At 41.1% G+C, this 19,842-nt stretch overlaps 1 protein-coding gene across 2 annotated transcripts in view; it reads right to left on the bottom strand.

Annotated features, from left to right (window-relative positions):
- Positions 1 to 19,842, bottom strand: part of PI4KA (phosphatidylinositol 4-kinase alpha) — a 614,454-nt gene that overhangs the window by 76,550 nt on the left and 518,062 nt on the right. For both annotated transcript variants that reach the window (XM_086942716.1, XM_086942717.1), the window contains 5 exons: positions 16,249 to 16,376; positions 5,381 to 5,536; positions 4,827 to 4,906; positions 2,680 to 2,873; positions 1,363 to 1,453 (listed from right to left, as the gene is read on the bottom strand). In XM_086942716.1, the coding sequence (XP_086798842.1) occupies positions 1,363 to 1,453; positions 2,680 to 2,873; positions 4,827 to 4,906; positions 5,381 to 5,536; positions 16,249 to 16,376 (649 nt within the window). The remainder of the gene's footprint in view (positions 1 to 1,362; positions 1,454 to 2,679; positions 2,874 to 4,826; positions 4,907 to 5,380; positions 5,537 to 16,248; positions 16,377 to 19,842) is intronic.

Raw genomic sequence — 19,842 nt, 5'->3', positions numbered from 1 at the left:
AAAACATTACAGCTTTCAAAGATAAATGGTGTCGGTGTACTTCTGTATAACAAGAAACTGTGATACATCACCCACTGCAAGTGTATTTCTGTAAACTTCCAAAACAGTGATATCTCAAAACAAAGTACTTTTCCATTCAGGAAGTTCTTAGTGTTAAAAATATATATAAAATACGTGTTATTTTTCTAAATTGGTGTGGATCTCCCTTTTGAGTGTGGGCATCATTTATTGACTCTGTCTGTGTGTGTAACAAATGTCTAAAGCTCCGCCTTGATAAGCCTAAGGCTGCTCGACCACACTACCACAAAAAGAACACCTAGGGATTGTTAAAACAAGCCACCTTGTCCACTTATAAGGGATACCTGGGCTCTCTACACAATATACCTTATATAAAGAGCCAGCTTCCTGCAGGGTGCTCTAAAAAACCATAAGATTTTGAGCTTTTTGAAAGAATACCGAGATCTATTTAGTAGTGCAGGCAGAAAAACTGGGTAAATGAGAGATTGCCCATGATAATATTACGCAATACAGAGCTGTGCTTATTTGCAGTCTGGAACAAAAATTGTCAATTGGATAATTATATGACAACAATAGATTATGTTACTTCATGGAGTGTTGTACAGATTGGTCTCCACCTGGTTGAATTTGAAAAACTGATGTATATTTGACCACACAACGTGGCTGCCGCTGCAATATCAGTTTTTAGATCTTGTTTTTGAAAAGAAATAAAACGTTACATTAAAAACAGAGAAACTCAGAGGTATGAAAAAATCATTTTGGCACTACAGATGTGGTTGGCACTTCTATGCACAAGGATCCTCTGCTACTCACAACTAATCACAGTGAAGGGTCACTAGAGAAAAGGATTAAAGTGGGACGCAGAAGTCATCAAACCGGATAATTAGAGAGAGTCTGGAGACAGAGTGCCCCAAGGAGTCATGCTCACCAGCTCTTGGAACAACACGCATCAGTAAGTGATGCATAAAACATCACAACCTGCTCAGCAGAGCCAGGTCTCAGGGCACCTAACAGCTGTCAGGCTCACAGAGATGACAGCTAGTTAATCAGCCACTGCGTGCTTTAACCTGTGCTCAGGGACTTTGCGGCTCTTAGGTGTGAGCAAAACAAAAGAGCAAGAAAAGGTAAAAATAGTCATGCCCAGTGTCATGCTACATGATGCATCAATTAAATGAGTACACCTCATATGCGCACCCATGTAAGGCCATTGGTTCAACAGCACATAGGCAGGCTTCAACGTACATTGACATCATGTGTGCAACTGAGAGCCATGTTTGAGCCAGCACCAAGGTATGTTCTAATATGGTGCTCAGTGGCTGGCATGGGTTAAGGGCTTGTACCTACTTTTATTGCCTCTGGTATTTCACTCACTGCTCCAGGATCAAGGCGCACCAAACGAGTCACTTCTGTCCCAATAGCTTCTGTGTTTTTAAATCTGAGAACAGAGAAAAAAGTTTCATGAGACAAGACTGAGGTACCCTGGATTGGGTCAGAACTGGTGTGGTTGAATATGCTCCAAGGAGCATAGGATAGAATTCAGCCAGAAGCGCAGATTTCTGGATTTAACTTGGACTGGACAGAGGTGCACTAGGCCATAATTGAGGGAAAGCAGGTAAGTTGTTGGGAACCCCAGTGCTGCAACAGCAGGGGTTGCAGGAGTTTGGAAAGAGGTGCAGTAGTCGTAATATCATTTATTTACTGAACAAACTTTCTAGAAGTCAACCAATCTCATACATCTTAACAATTTGCTTAAACAGCAACCAGGAATAAAACTGACTGCAGAAATACAATGCATTTTTAACACTCAAAATAGCCTAAATGAGGTCATCCACGCCACTTTGCAAGTCTGGATCAACATTACTTTTAAACAGATGCCATACATACCAGCTCTCATGAAGATACTCAGAGTTTTAGCTTCTCCATTTCCTATAATGCACTCATTTTCAGATCAATTTAAGCCAAAACCCCGGCTCATTGTAATCTTACCCATAACACCCTCTCTTCCCAAATCGGCCTAGTCAGGAATAACAGGTTTGTTTCTGAGAGGTGCAATGGTATAAGGGAACTAAAGAAAGACTGCTTCATTCGGCCCCTGCCCAGCTGGGAGTTCCATTAGGACAACTCACTCAAATACACAGGCCACTAAAGAAACAGCACATAGCAATACTTGGGTGTGGATTGTATTAACAGTGCTGACCCAGAGACAAAAGGCTCTGTGCGCATGGGCATTCCCCGTAACAGGCTCGTTCTAAGTCCCGCACTAACTCCAAACTGATGCAAACATAGTTTGCTTCTGAATCAGGGTTCTAACATGTACAAACTTTGCACACTGGCCCAGTGATTTCCTTGTGCAAATCGTGCCATATATTACACAGAACAATTTGCCGGTGGAAAAACGTGTGGGCAGGGGGTGACACTTGTGAAAAAGCCGGAACTGCACATTATTAATACCTTAGAAAGCGGGCCAGAAACAACCCTAGGTAAAACCACAGGAGTGCAGTAATGGGTTTTCCAAAACCATGGGAATCAAATGTAGCCCTAAACCTTACATTTCCTAGAATTCTGTTGGAGAGAAGATGTAGTGCACACACTGCTGGTCGATAGTCATTCTGGCTCTAGTGTTGGAGGGCAGGAAATGTTAACAAGAGCGCTCAAACATACCTCGCAGGTAGCTGCACGGCCAGGTGAGGGGAGATACTCCAGGCCAGGTTCACATTGTCCTTCCACTGCTTCTCATTCAAGGTCATGTATTTTGACCTCCAGTTGGCTACGCTGTTCTCTCCAGTCTGGTCCAATTCCATCTCAGGGGCGGACAGAGGGTTGTACCATGTGATCAGACGTTCAATCTCTGTGGCCTAAAATTGAGGGTGCACTTTAAATATACATTTGCATTTTGTGTACAAATATAATCAGAACAACAAAGAGGGCCACAATGGCATGCAATCAATGCCTGAGTGGCTCATCTCCTGAACCTACTGAGTCTAGACTGCTACTTCAATAAGCCAATCAGGCAGGCTCATCCTGTATCTAACTGAAGGTGAGGTGCATACATGTTTGGTTTCCCAAAAAGACAACAGTTCATGACCCAAAACATTTAACTTGGTTAGGCAACTGGTACGAGTAGTCAGTTTACTCTTGCTCTGTCCACTTACACAGAAAGATCAAAGGAGTTTGCTCTACGGGGTACTGGGCCAGTCAGTGGACATGGAAGAGCACACAGAAGATCTCTCTGTAGGATGAAAGGCTTTATGGTATTTCCATTTTACTTACATAATAATACGAGATGCGATTCTCGATAAGGAGGGAGGAATAAGAATATTCTTTCTGTGTTACTGAGTGGACACTGGAGTTTCAACTGGATGTATGACGGTACCACGCGTACTTGTACAACGCGTACCGTTACAACGCTACTTTTACCACGCAAGTTGTTACAACGACTTGCGTGGAGGGGCGCTGGATAGTAAATTATTTAATTTACTATTCCAACTCCAGTCCCCGTGGACTCTAGGGAAAGGAGTTGGATAGTAAATTAAAGTATTTACTATCCTGGAGCGCCCCCCAGCGCATTTCGTTGTAACGGCCTGCGTGGTAAAAGTATCGTTGTAACAGTACCGCGTTGTAAAATATGCGTGGTAACCGTTGCATACCGTTTCAACTACAAGGGAGAATAAAAACTGTTTTGCGTAAGGCCATGAATGTGCCCGGCCTAACAACAAACCTGACGCAGCACAAGTCAAGAGAAACTAGAATTACAACAGTCTAAAATTAAGTCTGGCCAGTTCTGACATTAAAATGACAAATGTGTACAACATAGTGAATTAGCTCATGACAAAAGGGTTAAGTGATGTGCTGCAGTTGGGCACCTGGCAGATGTGATCAGCAACAGCTGCCTGTCCCTTCTCTTCCCTTCACGTTCCTTCCTTCCTTTCTGGGGACCACTTTAGAGGGATAATGCTTTCTGACTAATGTGTTGATTCCCATACCTTGGTTAGTTTTATCACATATCAAACTATTCTTCAGGCTCCTTTTAAAGTAAAAGTGGACAGGGATTAAGAAATATCTTTTTTCATATACAGAATCCCTCCAGCCTGCTATATATTTGGGACTTTGGCTCTGGTGTATTTGGACTTGTATGGTGTCAGTATGAAGACTTTGCACACCGTGGCTTAAAAACGTAGTTTGAGTGTCTTGTTTCCATTAGTACTAGACATTGGTTAACCATTTATACGGTTAGAAAAGTATCTGTTCACGTTATTCTTGCCCCGGATTTCCCCCGGGCTCTGTATGATACTTGCTGACACTAACGTGCTGACCTACTGCTGAGGTTAGATATGTATTCTGGCAACCCATGGTATCTTATCTATCAATCCTGGTAAACGCAAATAAATAACTGCTTTAAAAGACAATTTGTAGCAAGCCTTTTAAAGTGGGATGACAAACAAATGAGGGTATGCACTTGCACAGTCCAAACACTACTGGCCGCTACATGTTCTGCCACTACATAGTTCGACCTGACAGTAGGGCTTGCACATGTCCACTAGACACAATTGCATGATTTTAGCCCATTCCCCAGCACCCCATAATTTTGGCAGAAGAGGGAACTGAGAGCCAACACAAGAGATAATTATTTTGCAGAGGATGGAAAAATAGAAGTCAGATTTACAACTTGGGCTTCCTTATTTTAAAGGTGACCGACGAGATTGCGACACAAAATCTACCTTACGCACTAGAACACCCCCCCCCCAGCAGCTCAAGAGGGTGTGAAAAAACTTGTCGAACTAACGCAAACAGAGAGGACAAAAAGTTACCAGCAAGGATAGCAGCAGAGTCCTTCGCTTCATGTAGTACTTGTGCAGCTGGGTACCACGATTAGTTTTCTTAGACATACCTTGTGGAACAAGGAGAAACATGTAAAATTAAAATTTCCTGTACAATTAACTTTCAATGGGTTGTAAGTCACACCTGGCATCGAACATGCAACCATTTTGCTCCACAAAGAGACAAGAAGGAGGATATATATATTTCAGAATTCATCTGCACCTCTAAAACCGCACTGACTGCTCTACATTCCATCTGTTTATGCTACCTATGCCGCCATAGATAGAACCAATAAATGCAAACCAGTCGCAGTTCTCTATTGAATCACCAAGTTTCAGACATCAAGATCAACTGGGCAGTCCACACAACGACAGGTGGTATCTTCCTCTTACTACACACTTCCCACAAGACCTACACAATTGTATTGTCAGAGGCCATGTCTTTAACCTCAAGTGCATTATGAAAGCACAAATGGTTTTCTACAGTTATGAAACAAGTTGACATGAGTACCTGGCTCACAGAATTAACCAATCCTGGCACAGACCTGATTTTTTCGACATAGTGGACATGCCACTAGACAGCGGGTAGGTATTAATCCAGCCCTGTGCAGTCTGTTGTCGAGCACCAACTGTCACATCAAGTGTACTCCGGGCCACATCGGACATCACGGACAGGCTGTTCATGGAGGGCTCCTGGTTGTCTGCCATGAAAACAGAGCACAAAATACATTTAGTTTTTGAGGCGTTTAAAGGTCACAGTCAGAATAAGAATTATAATGCATCAGGACGACAGTAATGTGGAAATCTTGATTATGAACAAACACATCTATGGGAGTGCCAAGTGAAAGGGCATTTTTGTATTTAAAAAAAAGTACTTGGGTTGGTTGGTGTGGGTGGAACTGTGGAGACCCATGTACCATTTTCTGCTATTCAAACATTGCCATTTTTAACTTTATTTTGCTTTTTCCACCTTTTTTTATCTTTGTGGTTCCCGTGCTAGTATCCCTCCCTCTCGTTGTCACCCACATGTCCCTTTAAAGGTTAGGTAACTAAGTAATTGGCATAAATCATTAGGAAAGTGTGCTGCAAAAATATTGAAGTCAAAATCTCCATATATTGGGTTTCAATGCTTTGGATGCAAATATTTTCGTTTTTTTCTATAAATGAAGAAAATGTCTGTACTGACTAGTTTTAAAATGTAGCATTTTTAAATTTTTATGGCAAGCATATACCTCGCCTGCCCCAAATGGTATAAGCTTCAAACAGTGAAAGTGACTTTTCTTTCAATGTATCCTTACAATGCAATAGTCGTACCTCAAGTCTGCCACAATGACAGAATGGCCTAAATTCAGGGATACAGCCCAATGAGCTGTGCCCACAACAAGATAGCGGAAGACTTTACATTCACACACACATTCCATCCCATTAATGGCTGTAGCTAGTCAATTACAAACAGACCTAGACATGCACCGACGACCTGGTGTTCATCTGGAACAGAACACAAATGAAGATGACTTTCTGGATGCCATTGAACATCAGAATGACAGGAAACAAGGGGAATGATGGCATACTTATTAACCCTGCTGGACCAGTCTGATGAATATAATGGTAATGAGACAGAATATCGAGGCGAAAAAATTCGAACTACATGAATGTGGAGTGGAAATATCGAGTGCAAGAATATCGTTGTCAAAAATAGAGATTTGAAGGTAAGTAATATTGAGTTAAAAAATATAGAAGTCATTAATATAGTTTGCAAAAATATAGTTGTTTAAAATATCGATTTTTTAATTAGTGTTCTGTATTTTAGTATATATTTTAAATGCATGTCTTGCAATTTTATTGTGTAAGTATTGTTTATGTTTTTTAATATATGTGTTACATTTCTAGTAGTTATTACATTTAATTAAATTAAATTTTGTGTATTTTAGTTTCTTAGCGGGTTGTGGGTTTATAGGGGAATAGGGTGGGATGTAATTGAATTCTAATAAATTAATGATTATTTTTTATTTAATTATATTTACTTCATTGATATTTACTAGTGTTAATTGTGTTTTTAATTTTTGGGGGTAAACGTTATGTGTGGGTTTTGGAGTTTGTAGGGGTAAAAGGTGGGGAGGAATTTATTTTTAATTAATTAGCTATTAATTAATATTAATTAATTGATAATTCTTCATGGTAATTGTGTAATCTTTTAGGTGCGGGTTGTGGGGTTAATAGGGGTAAAGGGTGGGAAGGAATTGATTTCTAATTAATTAGTGATAATATTAATGTATTGATAATTATGTTAATTGTTTAATTACTTTTTTGGGGTGTGGGTTATGGGTTTATAGGGCTAAAGAGTGGGGAGTAATAATTAGTTGTTAAATACTATTAGTTATTTCATTGAAATTAATTTTAATTGTGTAATTAATGTTTTTATAGTTCAATTTTAGGTGCGGGTTGTGGGGATTATAGGAGTAAAGGGTGGGAAGTTAATTATTATTTTTTTTTTAATTTTTGAAAACCTTTATTTATAAACAGGGTGCACACAGCTATTCAGCCGAACATCCCGGAGGCACGGCAGCAGGATTAGAGACCAGAACTGTTTCAGTACACACGAAACTTTGCACAGGATAAATGAGGTTAATTAAAAAATTTTAAAACAGGATATTTATCATTAGAAGGAATGAATTTCAATATAATAACAAAAAGGGCAGAAAACTAGAAAGAAAGGAGGGATCAGTCACAGCATCTAGATCATAGAAAACAATCGGGCGTGTGAGCAAGCAAATCCAACGTACCTATCGGCATCTTTGAGGCGGGCAATCAGTATACGCATGCAATCAAACACTAAGCACTCCCGGCTATTGCCCGTACATGGAGAGGCATAACGAGGAACATTTATAAGCGAAACCCACGGTCCAACGTCGAGAATTCAAAATCAGGTAATTTACTGTACCGATCCCAGAACCCAGAAAGAAAGGAAAGGAGCAAACTATCCAGTTAAACTAATGAAGAAAAAAGAGGCCATAGGAACAAAAAACAGAAAAACAATAATACCCCCTTCCCTCCCCCCCACCCTGCACCCCTGCAGATGGCTACGGCCTACCCCCCTAGCAGCGTGCCTATCGCCCAGCTTCCAAAAACCCGAAATATAGCAAGAAAAGGGAAATATATAAAGATAGAAAAAGGAAAAAATAAGAAAAGGAAAAAAAAAAGACGGAGGAGAAAAATCACATTTGCCCTTGGTCCCCTTACCAACCCCTGCGACGCACAGCCCCAGTCCTAAGCCTAGCGATTATATAAGCAAGTTATTGAAAATAAAAGCCAGGGAAGGCGTCCGACACCGCCCCACCACCCGTAAGCAACAAAATGGCGGATCCCCCGAACTTCACGCACCCCCAAAGTCGAGATCTACAGCAGTCTCACCCTTGACCCCTTCGAATGTTCACAGTAAGTTCAGCCAACTGCACCAGCACGTATCCCGGAAGAATCAAAGTCCCTGCCAGTCTGTGAACCTGCATAAGGAGTCCGATCAAGCACCTCAGTCCGTCACGATCCACAACCGCCATGACACTTGCCGTCTTCCAGCCAAAATACGACCATGTCGATCTCAAACTCTGGGCAAAGTCAAAACAATCGAGTAATGTTCGCAGCATCCGCCGGGTCGCATTAGCCGTAGGTTAGGGAGAAGAGAAAACCAGAAACACGTCCGTGGAGGGATGCGCCGATAATGGCAGGCATTTCTCCGGGACAACAGGTCCACTAGCACATTGTGTTCCATGCGACAATTGCAAGGCTGCGACATGAAGGGAGTCTCGATTCGTAGGTACCGGGAATAGCGTAGTCAAAACAGCCAGCTTAGGGGCACCAGGCAGGTCAGGGTCCTTGCACGATCGGGCAGTTTCGATGACATCCGCGATCGTCTTCTGGAGGATAGAGGCCATGAAGGATCGTAGCTCCCTAATGGCGGCCATCACGGTCCTCAAAGACGGCTCTTTATTACCCCGCACCGCCTCCACACGGTCAGTTCCAGACATTTGAATTCGGAGCACCTGATTCTCCCGGGGACCGAAGTGCGGGTCGGGCAGGCGGGGATTGGAGGTGCACTTCAGAGCAGTGACGGGGCCTCTCGGGCTGCGGCACAAACCCGGCGAGGGGGCCAACCGCCGGGAAGGGAACCCCCGACCTCTCAATCACCTTCAGGATACGGACACCTCCGCAGTGTGTACAGGACCGCAGGCACCTCACCAATATAGGGTTGGGAAACACTCCAGGTTAATCGTCCGGACCGGGTCTGGGGTATCCAGCCGCCGCTGTTGCACTGTAACCCGGCTGGGTCATTAATCAAGGTCCCGGCTTTAGGCCAAGATCTTCCACACGACACAACTCCGCCATTTAGGGTGGGAAAGTTCGCGGGACCACACCGCCAGTGTCAGCAAAGGTTACCCCGCACGGGGGTGAGGCGCGAAAGCAGGATATATTTCAGGATATTCAAGCAACAGGCGGAGGTCGTCGGAGCCGAGAGCTTATGCGGCCATCTTCGTTCGTCGCTAGGCTCCTCCTCCACGTTAATTAATTTTAATGAATTATTATTTATTTTTTAATTAATATTTTTTCAATTGAGAACTATGTTAATTTTGCAAATAATTTTTTTGTATTTTAGATGTGGGTTCTGAATTTTGTAGGGGCATGGAGTAGGAAGTAAATAAATTATAAGCAATTAATTAATTTAATAATTGGGTTGTGTGCTTTGTGTGGGTATATTGTGGCGAGTACATTGATTATATTTAATTAGTATTTAATTAATTTGTTGATAAATATTTATATTAATAGTGTAAATAATTGTTTAAGTGCAGGTTGCGAGTTTTGTGGTGTTATACGGTGGTAAGTAACAAAACTAAATGTATGTTATAATTATTATTTTTGTTCATAAATAATTTGTAAATAAAAATATGTGTACGAAAATCATTTTTGTATTTTATGTATATTATTTGTAGGTGTTTGTGATATGTATTAACATTATAGTACGTTTTTACTTTTTAAAATTGTTATATATTTATTTTCAACATATTTATATATTTGTGTATTTATTTAGTGTTTGATATATTTTTATTTTGTTGAAGATATTTTGTTTGTTTTCAATGTTGAAATGACTGTAGTGTGAATAGTAAATTTTACCCCTCTGCAATCCAACACTTTCCCTACTGTTGCACTGACTGGACTGGGAATAGTATTTTTTTATCCCTCCCCTAGCCAACACTTTCCCTACTGTTGCAGTTACTGGAGTGGGAACAGTAAATGTTACCCCTCCGTAATCCAACACTTTCCCTACTGTTGCACTCACTGGAGTGGAGATAGTAATTTTTACCCCTTCGCTGTCCAACACTTTCCCTTCTGTTGCACTGACTGGAGTGGGAATTGCTTTTTTTTTGTCAATTATAAATGTTATTGCTATGTTAAGTGTGGTATTTTGTAATACATTTTATGCAATTTTATATTTATTGTAGTTAGAATAGTAAATCTTATTTTTGTGTGTTGGAAAATATTTTGTTACTGTTGTGTTGTTTTAGGTGGGAGTAATTATGTTTATTTAGTTGATTTATTTTTTTTTTATAATGTGGTGGGAAGTGTGTATTTATATATGTTTTATGGTTGACTTGGTGCTTGGGCTCCAATAAAGAATATTTGCACCAGTCTTGGGTTTGTCTCGTCTCTGCAGTATTGCATCTTTGAAGACGTTGTATTATATATATATATATATATATATATATATATGTATGTATATATATATATATATATATATATATATATATATATATATATATATATATATATATATATATATCATTTGTAATGCATTTTATGTTGCAATTTATATAATTATGTGTTGGATTTATTATAATATAATTTGCAACATTTTTGTTTGCTGCTTATTTTTAATTAAATTGTAAAATATGTGTGTTGTTTAATTTTTATGTTACATTAAATTCATTCCTTTTTAAATATGGTATGTATTTTGGATATTTAAATATGTTTACATATATTTTTGATAATAATATGCTATTTTAGAATTTATTGTTAATTAAAATATTAGTTTATATTTTTTATATATGTATAATTATATATATATATATATGTTTGCTTACATTTTTTCAAAGAAGTTTAATTGGTGTGTTTGTTCAAATATACATTACATTTTTGTTTTATAAATTATAGTTAGTATTTAATTTATGTTTATTTTAAATGATATATATTTAAAATTCGATATTTAATACACCTATATTATTGTAAACTATATTTTTGTTTCAATATTTTTGTACTTACCTGTTTAGGTATAGGGAGCCGATATTTTTGCATTCTATATTTTTACCTTGATTTTTTAAAACATCGATACTTTTGCGGTCGATATTCCATCAGTGAACCGAATATAATCCCACAGACAATGCTGTATTAATATATAAATAAGTAAAATGGGGGGAATTACCAGGCTACTGGTTTGTCAACCTGCTCTTTAATTTAACAAGCACAACAAACAATCCAGCACTACATTATGCTTGGATCACGTTATTTATTTAACTTTTTTCGAATTTTCAAAATTATTTTTGATTCTTAGAAAGTCCGCAAATAAGGATAAAACGTTTCATTAGTGCATTCAAAGAAAAAATTCAACATACAAATTGACAATAAACTATAAACACAAACATGTGAATATTTACATATACAATAATGCAATGATACACCTGATTGCTTTGCACACTGTATTCACAATGAAACTCAAAATTTTAGCTTCTATAAATACTGTACAAAAGTCACCAATGGCCTGTCTATTCTTTTAAAGAAACACTTCTCAGAAATGCCGACGCGCATAATGTAGTGCTGGAGTGTTTGTTGTGCCTGTTAAATTGAAGAGCAGGTTCACAAAACAGTTGCCAGGTAATCCCCCCCATTTTACTTGCTTAATAAGGCCCTACCTAGCTACGGTCCCAAGGCCTAACCTCCTTGTATTGATAGACAGGCAGGTATCAAGACATTGGCGACGGAGGCTTGCCATATTTAGACATCAGACAAGATGAGCCCTTTCTCCTCCAGTGCTAGTCTAGGTTGCAGGGACCCTTCATGTGGTCCCTCTTTGTTATACCAGTTTAATGTGTACATTCACCCTTTATTTTCAATCATTCAGAGGTTTGTGTTACAGAACTATGCTGCAATCACCCATACCGTTTGATGGAGACCCGGGATTTATTTATTTACGAAATCTTATAGTGCGCTTGGCTACCCAACAATGGGCTTACCAGCACTAATAGGAAACATACCGGGTGACATACAGCTCAGGTAAATAGATGAGTTTTTAGTTGCCTTCTAAGACTAAGCAGATTGCTATTGGCTCTTAGAGCAACTGGGAGGGAGTTCCAATGCCAAGGTACCTGATAAGCAAAGAATTACACTCTGCCTCTGGCACTTTTTATTCTGCGAATAGCCAGAAGCGATTAAGTAGTTGACCTTAAGTCATGTGCTTTATTATGGGGAACAATTAATTGCCTCAGAATATATGGCCTCTAGACATGCTTTACTTTGTGTACAATAAGAAAGTTTAAAATTCGATTCTCTTCCTTACTGGCAACCAATGAAGACTACTCAGAGCCGGGCACACTGATTGTGATTTGGAAATGTCCGCAAAGTTCTGGTTGCAGCATTCTGTATAACCTGCAGTTTTCTGGTGACATGCGGGGCTGCCAAGATAAAGTGAGTTGCCATAATCCAAGAGTGACAGAATGAGCTCTTGTATCACTATTCTACGGGTTTCAATAAGAAGCCATTTAGGGCCATATGTAGGTGGCCAAATACCAGTCGGTAACGGCCGATTTCGGCCGTTACCGACCGGTATTTGTAGTTTCAGATGTAGGGGGCCAGAAAATTACCGATTCTGTATATTTACCGAATCGGTAACTTTACCGAATCTGTAAATTACCGAATCGGTAAATGTACAGAATCGGTAATATGGGATGTAGGTGGCACTGGAAACAGTGCCACAGGCCCTTAGGAATTCGTTATTTACCATGAAATACAATTGCATGGTAAATAACGAATTTCTGTGTACATGCACATCTGTGCATGTACACCTGTGCCATGTGACACACTTAGGGCATGTATGTGTGTCACATGGCACACAAGCCAGAATCAGGGGTGCAACAGGGTGTCAAAGTGACACCCTGTACCCCTTCCCTTGACAATTCAGTAAATTTACCGAATCAGTATTTACCGATTCGGTAATTGCCATTGATTCCTATGGGCCTCAAGGCCCATACGAATCAATGCCAATTACCGAATCGGTAAATACCGATTTGGTAATTACCGATTCGGTAATTGATACCGAATATTTACCTACATGGCATTTACCGATTTGTAAATACCGAATCGGTAAAATTCGGTATTTACGATTCGGTAAATGCCATTTACCTACATATGGCTGTTAGTAGTCTTCCTAAGAGCTCGTAGAAGGCCAAAGCACATTCCTGCCAATTTCTTGGCTTGAGATGCCATGGTAAGATACTTATCTAGAAATACTTCCTCTTTTGGACAGGGACGATTACAAAGGCATGAGGGCAGGAAAGATTATCCCAAAGGGAGGGGTTGTTCCTGACCACCATGACCTTTGTCTTGGCCTCAATTTGGCAGATGTTAGGCGCAAGAGAGACAACAATCTGAGTATTGCCAGCGTATGAGACCATTGTGAAACCTGCTGAACAGATAATGTCCTCTAGGGGGTGCAGATCTACACTAAAAAGAATAGGGCTCAAGGAAAAGCCCTGGGGTAATCCGCATTTAAGCGATAGGCCTCCAACAGGCAAGGTCACTCCCTGACCTGGAAGCCTCTGTTTTCCAGAAAAGGAGTTCAGCCAATTTAGCACATTGCCTGTAATTCCTGGCGCTTCCAACCTGCTTCGAAGAATAGGGTGGGAAACAGTGTCGAAAACTGCGTTTATATCCAAAACGATGATCGTGGCTGAACCACCTTGATCCAATAATCTCCTACGTTCTTCCGTGGCTAGTAGCAGAACTGTCTAGGTTTCATACCCCAGTCTAAACCGATTTGAGTTGGATGTAAGAGATTACAAGTAACTGGCCAAGTAACCATTGACCACCTTTTCTAAAAGCTTGCTTACACCAGGAAGCAGAGATATAAACCTATAGTTCTTTGCCTTGTCAGGATCCAAGGGAGGTTTTTTCAGCAAAGGACTGACAACCGCGTGTTTCTAGCAGTCAGGGACTTGTCCTTTTTCCAATGAGAGGTTATATAGGTTCTTCAAGGCTGAAAAAATAATATTTCCTCTTTTCATCAAAATGTCTATGGGGCCGGATCTAAGGGGGATCGCGATTTAACTGTATTTGCTACTTTCCCAATAGCATTGCTGTTTAGCTGTGGAAATACTGAAACGATGGGTGTCATTACTAACTGTGTTATAGCCATTAGTAACTGAATATGGATCCAGATCAGAGTCACTTCCCAGGGAGTTATAAATATGGCTGTCTTTAATAATACAATAGTTGGCCAGCTCGTCACAATGTTCTCTGCAAGTGGGGGGCCTACCCCAGCAACTTTAAGTTTCACGAAGGAATTTACAATCGTGTAGAATTCTTTGGAGAGATGCGAGGACCGCATCTATCAGAAATTACCGTTAGCCTAGCTTTTTTAATTGCGTACTGATGGTTTTTCACAGCTCTTTTGTAAATTACCTTCTTTTCTTCAAAAAAATGCAGCCTCCATTTCCTTTCCTCCCTCATACATTTTTTCTTTAACTCTCTAATTTCAGGTGTAAACCAGGTGACGTTCATCCTAGTACGGTGTGATCAACATTTTCCTTGGGATTGGAGTCTCTAAAGATGACTCACTCCAGTCCTCAAATGCCCTATAGAAAGCATTGACATCTCCATCTTGTTGGCACCCTAAGACCTGTAGTGCTTCTATCCACTGCAAAACATTAAGGGGTACATGCACCGAGCATTTTTGCCTTTGCAAACGGGCCGAATCACAGAATCAGCCCGTTTGCGAGTGCAAAAAATGCTTTTCAGATTCAGCAAATCCTATTTTGCAATTTGGTAACCTGTTACCGAATCGCAAAATGGGTTTGCTATTCACTATTAGGAAGGGGAGTGTTTAGGGCATCCCTTCCTAGTACCGAATTGCATCGGTATGTAGGAATGTTTTGAGCGAAATGTGGTAGCTGAACATTCGCATTTTACCACCTACTTTATAAAGGTGGTAACCCATTTGCAAATGGGAATGGGTAACGTTTGTTACATCATTCCTCTTCCTTCAGGCTGACACTTTTAGAGATGTTCCCTTTACTATATTACTACACCTAACACAGGGGTACGGTTTAAGAGCCCATAAACTGCAGCATGATTTGTGGAGCAGGCAATTTAATTCTCCACCCTTTTCTCTATCCCTAGACTTGTTAGTTAGAAATGTATGGCCTAGGTTCTGGAACACCTTTAACCCCCCACCGTCTCCATCTTTGAGAGCAAACCCCACTCAAGTGCTTTTCTGAAAATGTGATGACATTTAAGGAGCAGGATTTGATGTAGAGGGCTCAGAAACGAACACTGGATGGGATATTCACGCTGCAACCACTCATCACTAGAGAGGAAGTGATCAAATGTTCTGAACAAGCTGTCAACTTGTGATCAGTACCAAAATTTGTAGCGAATGAGTTAACAGAAGAGCCCGCTTTGCACTTAACCGCTCTCCACCAACAACCTACTGTCTCCGCAGGCAAACAGGGGATACGCAATATCCAGTAGGAAGATTACCTGCTCATAAAGACTCATTTGGATTTTGCACTTGCTCTGTTGTAACTAAGTATTTTGAAGTTTCAGCATGACTGGGTGGCATCTAAAACACTGAACATATGTAGTCTTGCACCACTGCTGAGAGGTTAAGTGGTAGGAGTCAAGCCCACTCAGCAATACCTCCATTTCCGGTGTAGAATCCAGTGTACACAACTGAAACACATGCCTGGCCTTGAGCCCTTTACAGTTATTTCTCCTCCAGCATCATGGGCATGGTCCTGAAAATACTTCTGTCTCCTATAGATGGTGCTTCGGGCCATCTATTAACTAGCATGCTAGGGCGGTCATCCTCGAATCTGGGGAACCGGGTTCGAGTCTCGGCAATGATGCTGGACATCCTGTGATTCTGGGCAAATTACTTAATCTCCCCATGCCTAACAAAAAAGTATGTGTCCTCATGTAACGCAACTGGTGCTATGTAAAGCCCTCTGATACCCAATACCGGGTCAAGTTTGTGCTATATAAAACTCTGTAAAAAAAAAAAAAAGCCTGGGTGCAGCTTTCGTGTTTTTCCATCACGCCTCTTCACAGACTATCTTTCAGAGTGCACAGAAGTAGAGTACAGATAACGGCTTACCTGGAGGGACGAGCTGGTTTGCTGTTAAATATTTCTTGTCTGAGAACATGGCTGTCCAGAAGCGGATCATAATGCTGATGTCTTCACGGAGCCTCTTCTCTCCTTGGGTTGGAAATTTTGGAGGAGAGCTACAGCCAGCAAAATATAACAAAATATTTTTTGGTACAAAAGCACATATTAGGATTATTATAATACAAATTTGGAACCTCAGAGCAAGATAACATCTTAATTGTTTTACATGCAGACCAAGAAAAAGAATAAGTTGACACTTGGAGACAGAATTCACATAAGTTACTTACCTTTAACTATGGTTTTGCAGCTCAATACTTACTATAATCACAAGCACTGCATACTCTGGCCATGTAGTTTCTGCACTAGTGGAAAAGGTGTAGAATAAAAAAAACTAATGTGACCAGACCAAGTATGGCTTCTAGTGGAGTTTCAGAATTCTTTCCAATTTGAACCCTTCTTCAGATTTGTCTGCACCACTTTTCACAGTGAATAATCACTGTATCAAAAGCATTAAATCCGATTTGTATGGAAAACTTGTAAAGGAAGGCTGCTTGCGAGAGGAAGGGCACTGCCACTATTAAATGCTCATACAGTAAAGCTCCACTAGATGTCACAAGGGGTAATCAGCCACCTCTCTGAATGGACTTCATGGAGAAGACCGATTCAAATTAATGGCCTACTTCTGAATGTATGACCTTTGTGGTGGGCTGTAAGGACATTATGTAGCACCCTTACAAGGGCAACAGAACGCTTTGCCAGTCCAGCTGAAAGAAGCAATGTTTTCTCCAAAGCGAATAGTTGTCCACATAGACCCTCCCTAGTCTTCTAAACCTCTCCGAGAGAAGATGCTGAGCATTAGTGATACAGGATGCGGGACAGGATCCCTGGTCGATTCAACCCATAACATAGTAAGGAAATTCAGTTTGTGGCATGTAGTGTTGAAGATTCATTTGGTTTGCATACTTCTGCAATCTAGTGTTGGGCTTGGACGTTTGCAACTAGTTTTTGTTCTAAGAAGTCTCTTCGAGGCATTATTATTTATTTATTTATTATTCAGTGTGGGACCTTTTAACTTTAGTATAGCTAGATTGGATACACTTGACAAGCCAATGCACAATACCTGTTTTGGAAATAGTGCGCCCCTTGTGTGGCTTGGATAAGGACATGAAGAGTTATTGTATCTTAAGAAAGGGGTTTGTTCTATTCACATAATACATTAACTCTCTTTTGACATCCAGGGTATGCACGGCACGTTTCGCTACAGACTCTGAATGGGGAAGAAGACTGGTAACTCAATTGTTTGAGATGAAAACTGGAAATAACCTTAGGGAATTTGGGGTTGGTTCCAAGGACCACATTTTCTGGGTTAATTTGGAAGAAAGGCTCTTCTAATGTGAGAGCGTATACCTCACTGACTCGCCTAAGGGGAGGGATAGCTACAAGAAAGGTTACCTTCCATGAAAGAAACTGAAGCAGGTAAGAGTAGAGCGGCTCAAAAGAAAGGGCCCAAGAGCCTAGTTAAGACAATGTTGCGATTCCACACCAGAGAGGGAGGCGTCCGGCGAGGGATTACCTGCTTAACACCTCCCACAAAGGCCTTAATGACTGGTATCCTGAAGTACAAATTTTGTAGGTAAGCCGCCAAAACAGCAAAATGTAACTGAATGGAGGTATAGGCAAGACCTGACTGCTGAAGGTGAAGGAGGCAATAGTGCCCAAAGCGATTCCATTTGGCCGCATAGTAGGCCCTGGTGGTAGGCCTGTGTGCTTTGCGAAGAATGGACATACATTCCTGTGATAGGGTGAGATAGCCAAACTCTCAGACCTCAGAAACCAGATTGCAAGCTTGAGCTTGATTGGGATTTCGGAGGATTCCGTAGTTCTGCACAAGACAGTCCAGCTGGTGGGGAAGCTTCTCGTGCGGAACTTGACAGAGTTCCAGCAGAGTAGAGTACCAGGGCTGGTGCGCCCAGGTTGGGAGTACTAGGATGAGGGTAAGAGATCTCTGCCTCAGCTTGCGGACTACCAACTGCAGGAAAGCCGGAAAACCATAGGCAAACATCCCTGTCAAGTTCTTCCATAGTGCGTTGCCCATGGATCGCAAGTGTGTTATCCTGGTGGCGAAGCTTGAACATTTTGATTTTTTATCCGTGGTAAACCAAGGAAAACCCCACAGTCGGAAGTAAATGAGTAGGCTCTGGGGTGCAGTTCCCACTCGTGGACTTGTTGATTCGTGCTAGTGAGCAGGTCTGCCAAATCTGTGATGATGGTCTCCTGCGGAACGAGGTCTAGAAAAGCCTGCCTCTACAACAGATTGTTGGTGTTCCACCACTGCAGACAGCAATGTATACAGCCCCAAATCAACACTAAATCCTCCCATAGACCCTCTGCCTGAGACCACTGTGTTGCTAGTCACTGCTCTAAGGGACCGATGCGTAATTTTACATGAGGAACTATTGCAATGCAGGAGACTATTAAGCCTACCAAACGCATTATTGTCCTGACCGATACCTGACAATCGGGCTGGAAAAGAAGAGTCTGATTTTGGAAAGCATTGACCCTGGCAAGGCTTGGGTAAGCTTTCCCCGCTCTTGAGTATGGAGTAGCCCTGAGGAAGGGTTGCACCTGAAGGGACTGAAGGGGGGATTTGGCTATTTTTAGAGTGAAACCCAACCTGCAAAGAATGTCTATGGTTATTTGCATGTGCGCCAGACATTGCTGCTGTGTGGTGCTGTTGATCAGCAAGTTGTCGAGGTAAGGGAAGACGTAGATGTTGCCCCACCTGAGGTGAGCGACTACTACAGCTAGACACTTGGTGAAGACTTTGGGGGTTGTGGTGACCCCGTAAACCAGCACCTTGAACTGGTAATATTATCAACTCAACATAAAAGTGAAGGGATATGGAAATAGGCACCCTTCAAGTTGAAAGCCGTCATAAAGTTGCCTTGCCACAACAGAGGAATAACCTCTTGAAGCATGACCTCGTAGAAATGTTCAAACAGGAGGAGCCGGAGGTCGAGTATAGGCCTGAGGGAGCCATTTTTCTTGGGAATCCAAAAGTACAGGTGTAGGAGGCTGGCTCTGTATATGGTAAACCACTAAGTGGTTATACTGTGCACAGTCTCCAGAGATTCCCCCAGAAGTGTACAGGTCTCAATGCACACCTAAGATGCGCTCTTAGTGGTAGTGTGGTCGAGCAGCCTTAGGCCTAGCACAGAGGAGTGTAAGATATTCACACATGACTAATAACTGACACACAACTCATAAGGAGAAGACACCAATTTTATAAAAATAAGCTTTGTTTGTGTTTTAATTTAAGACCAAGATCTTCGCATAAAGGTAAGTAAATTTTTATTTAAAAAAACTTTTCAGTTTCAAAAGTCATCATTTGGTGCAATTTTTAAAGAGTTATATGTTATCCAATGGAGAAAAACAATAATGTGGCTATACAGGTAAAGACACAACTTACAGTTCCAGTCTTTGGGATCAAAGATAAGCATGGGGCAAGGGTCAGGCTAGTACCAAAACTGCACCACCAGCGGCACAGGCAGAGGTCAAAAGTAGGGTTCGGCCCAATGCGTT

Source organism: Lissotriton vulgaris, chromosome 11 (assembly GCF_964263255.1).
Source record: "Lissotriton vulgaris chromosome 11, aLisVul1.2, whole genome shotgun sequence".
Lineage (NCBI taxonomy): Eukaryota > Metazoa > Chordata > Amphibia > Caudata > Salamandridae > Lissotriton > Lissotriton vulgaris.
This window is presented reverse-complemented; position numbering and strand designations above follow the sequence as displayed.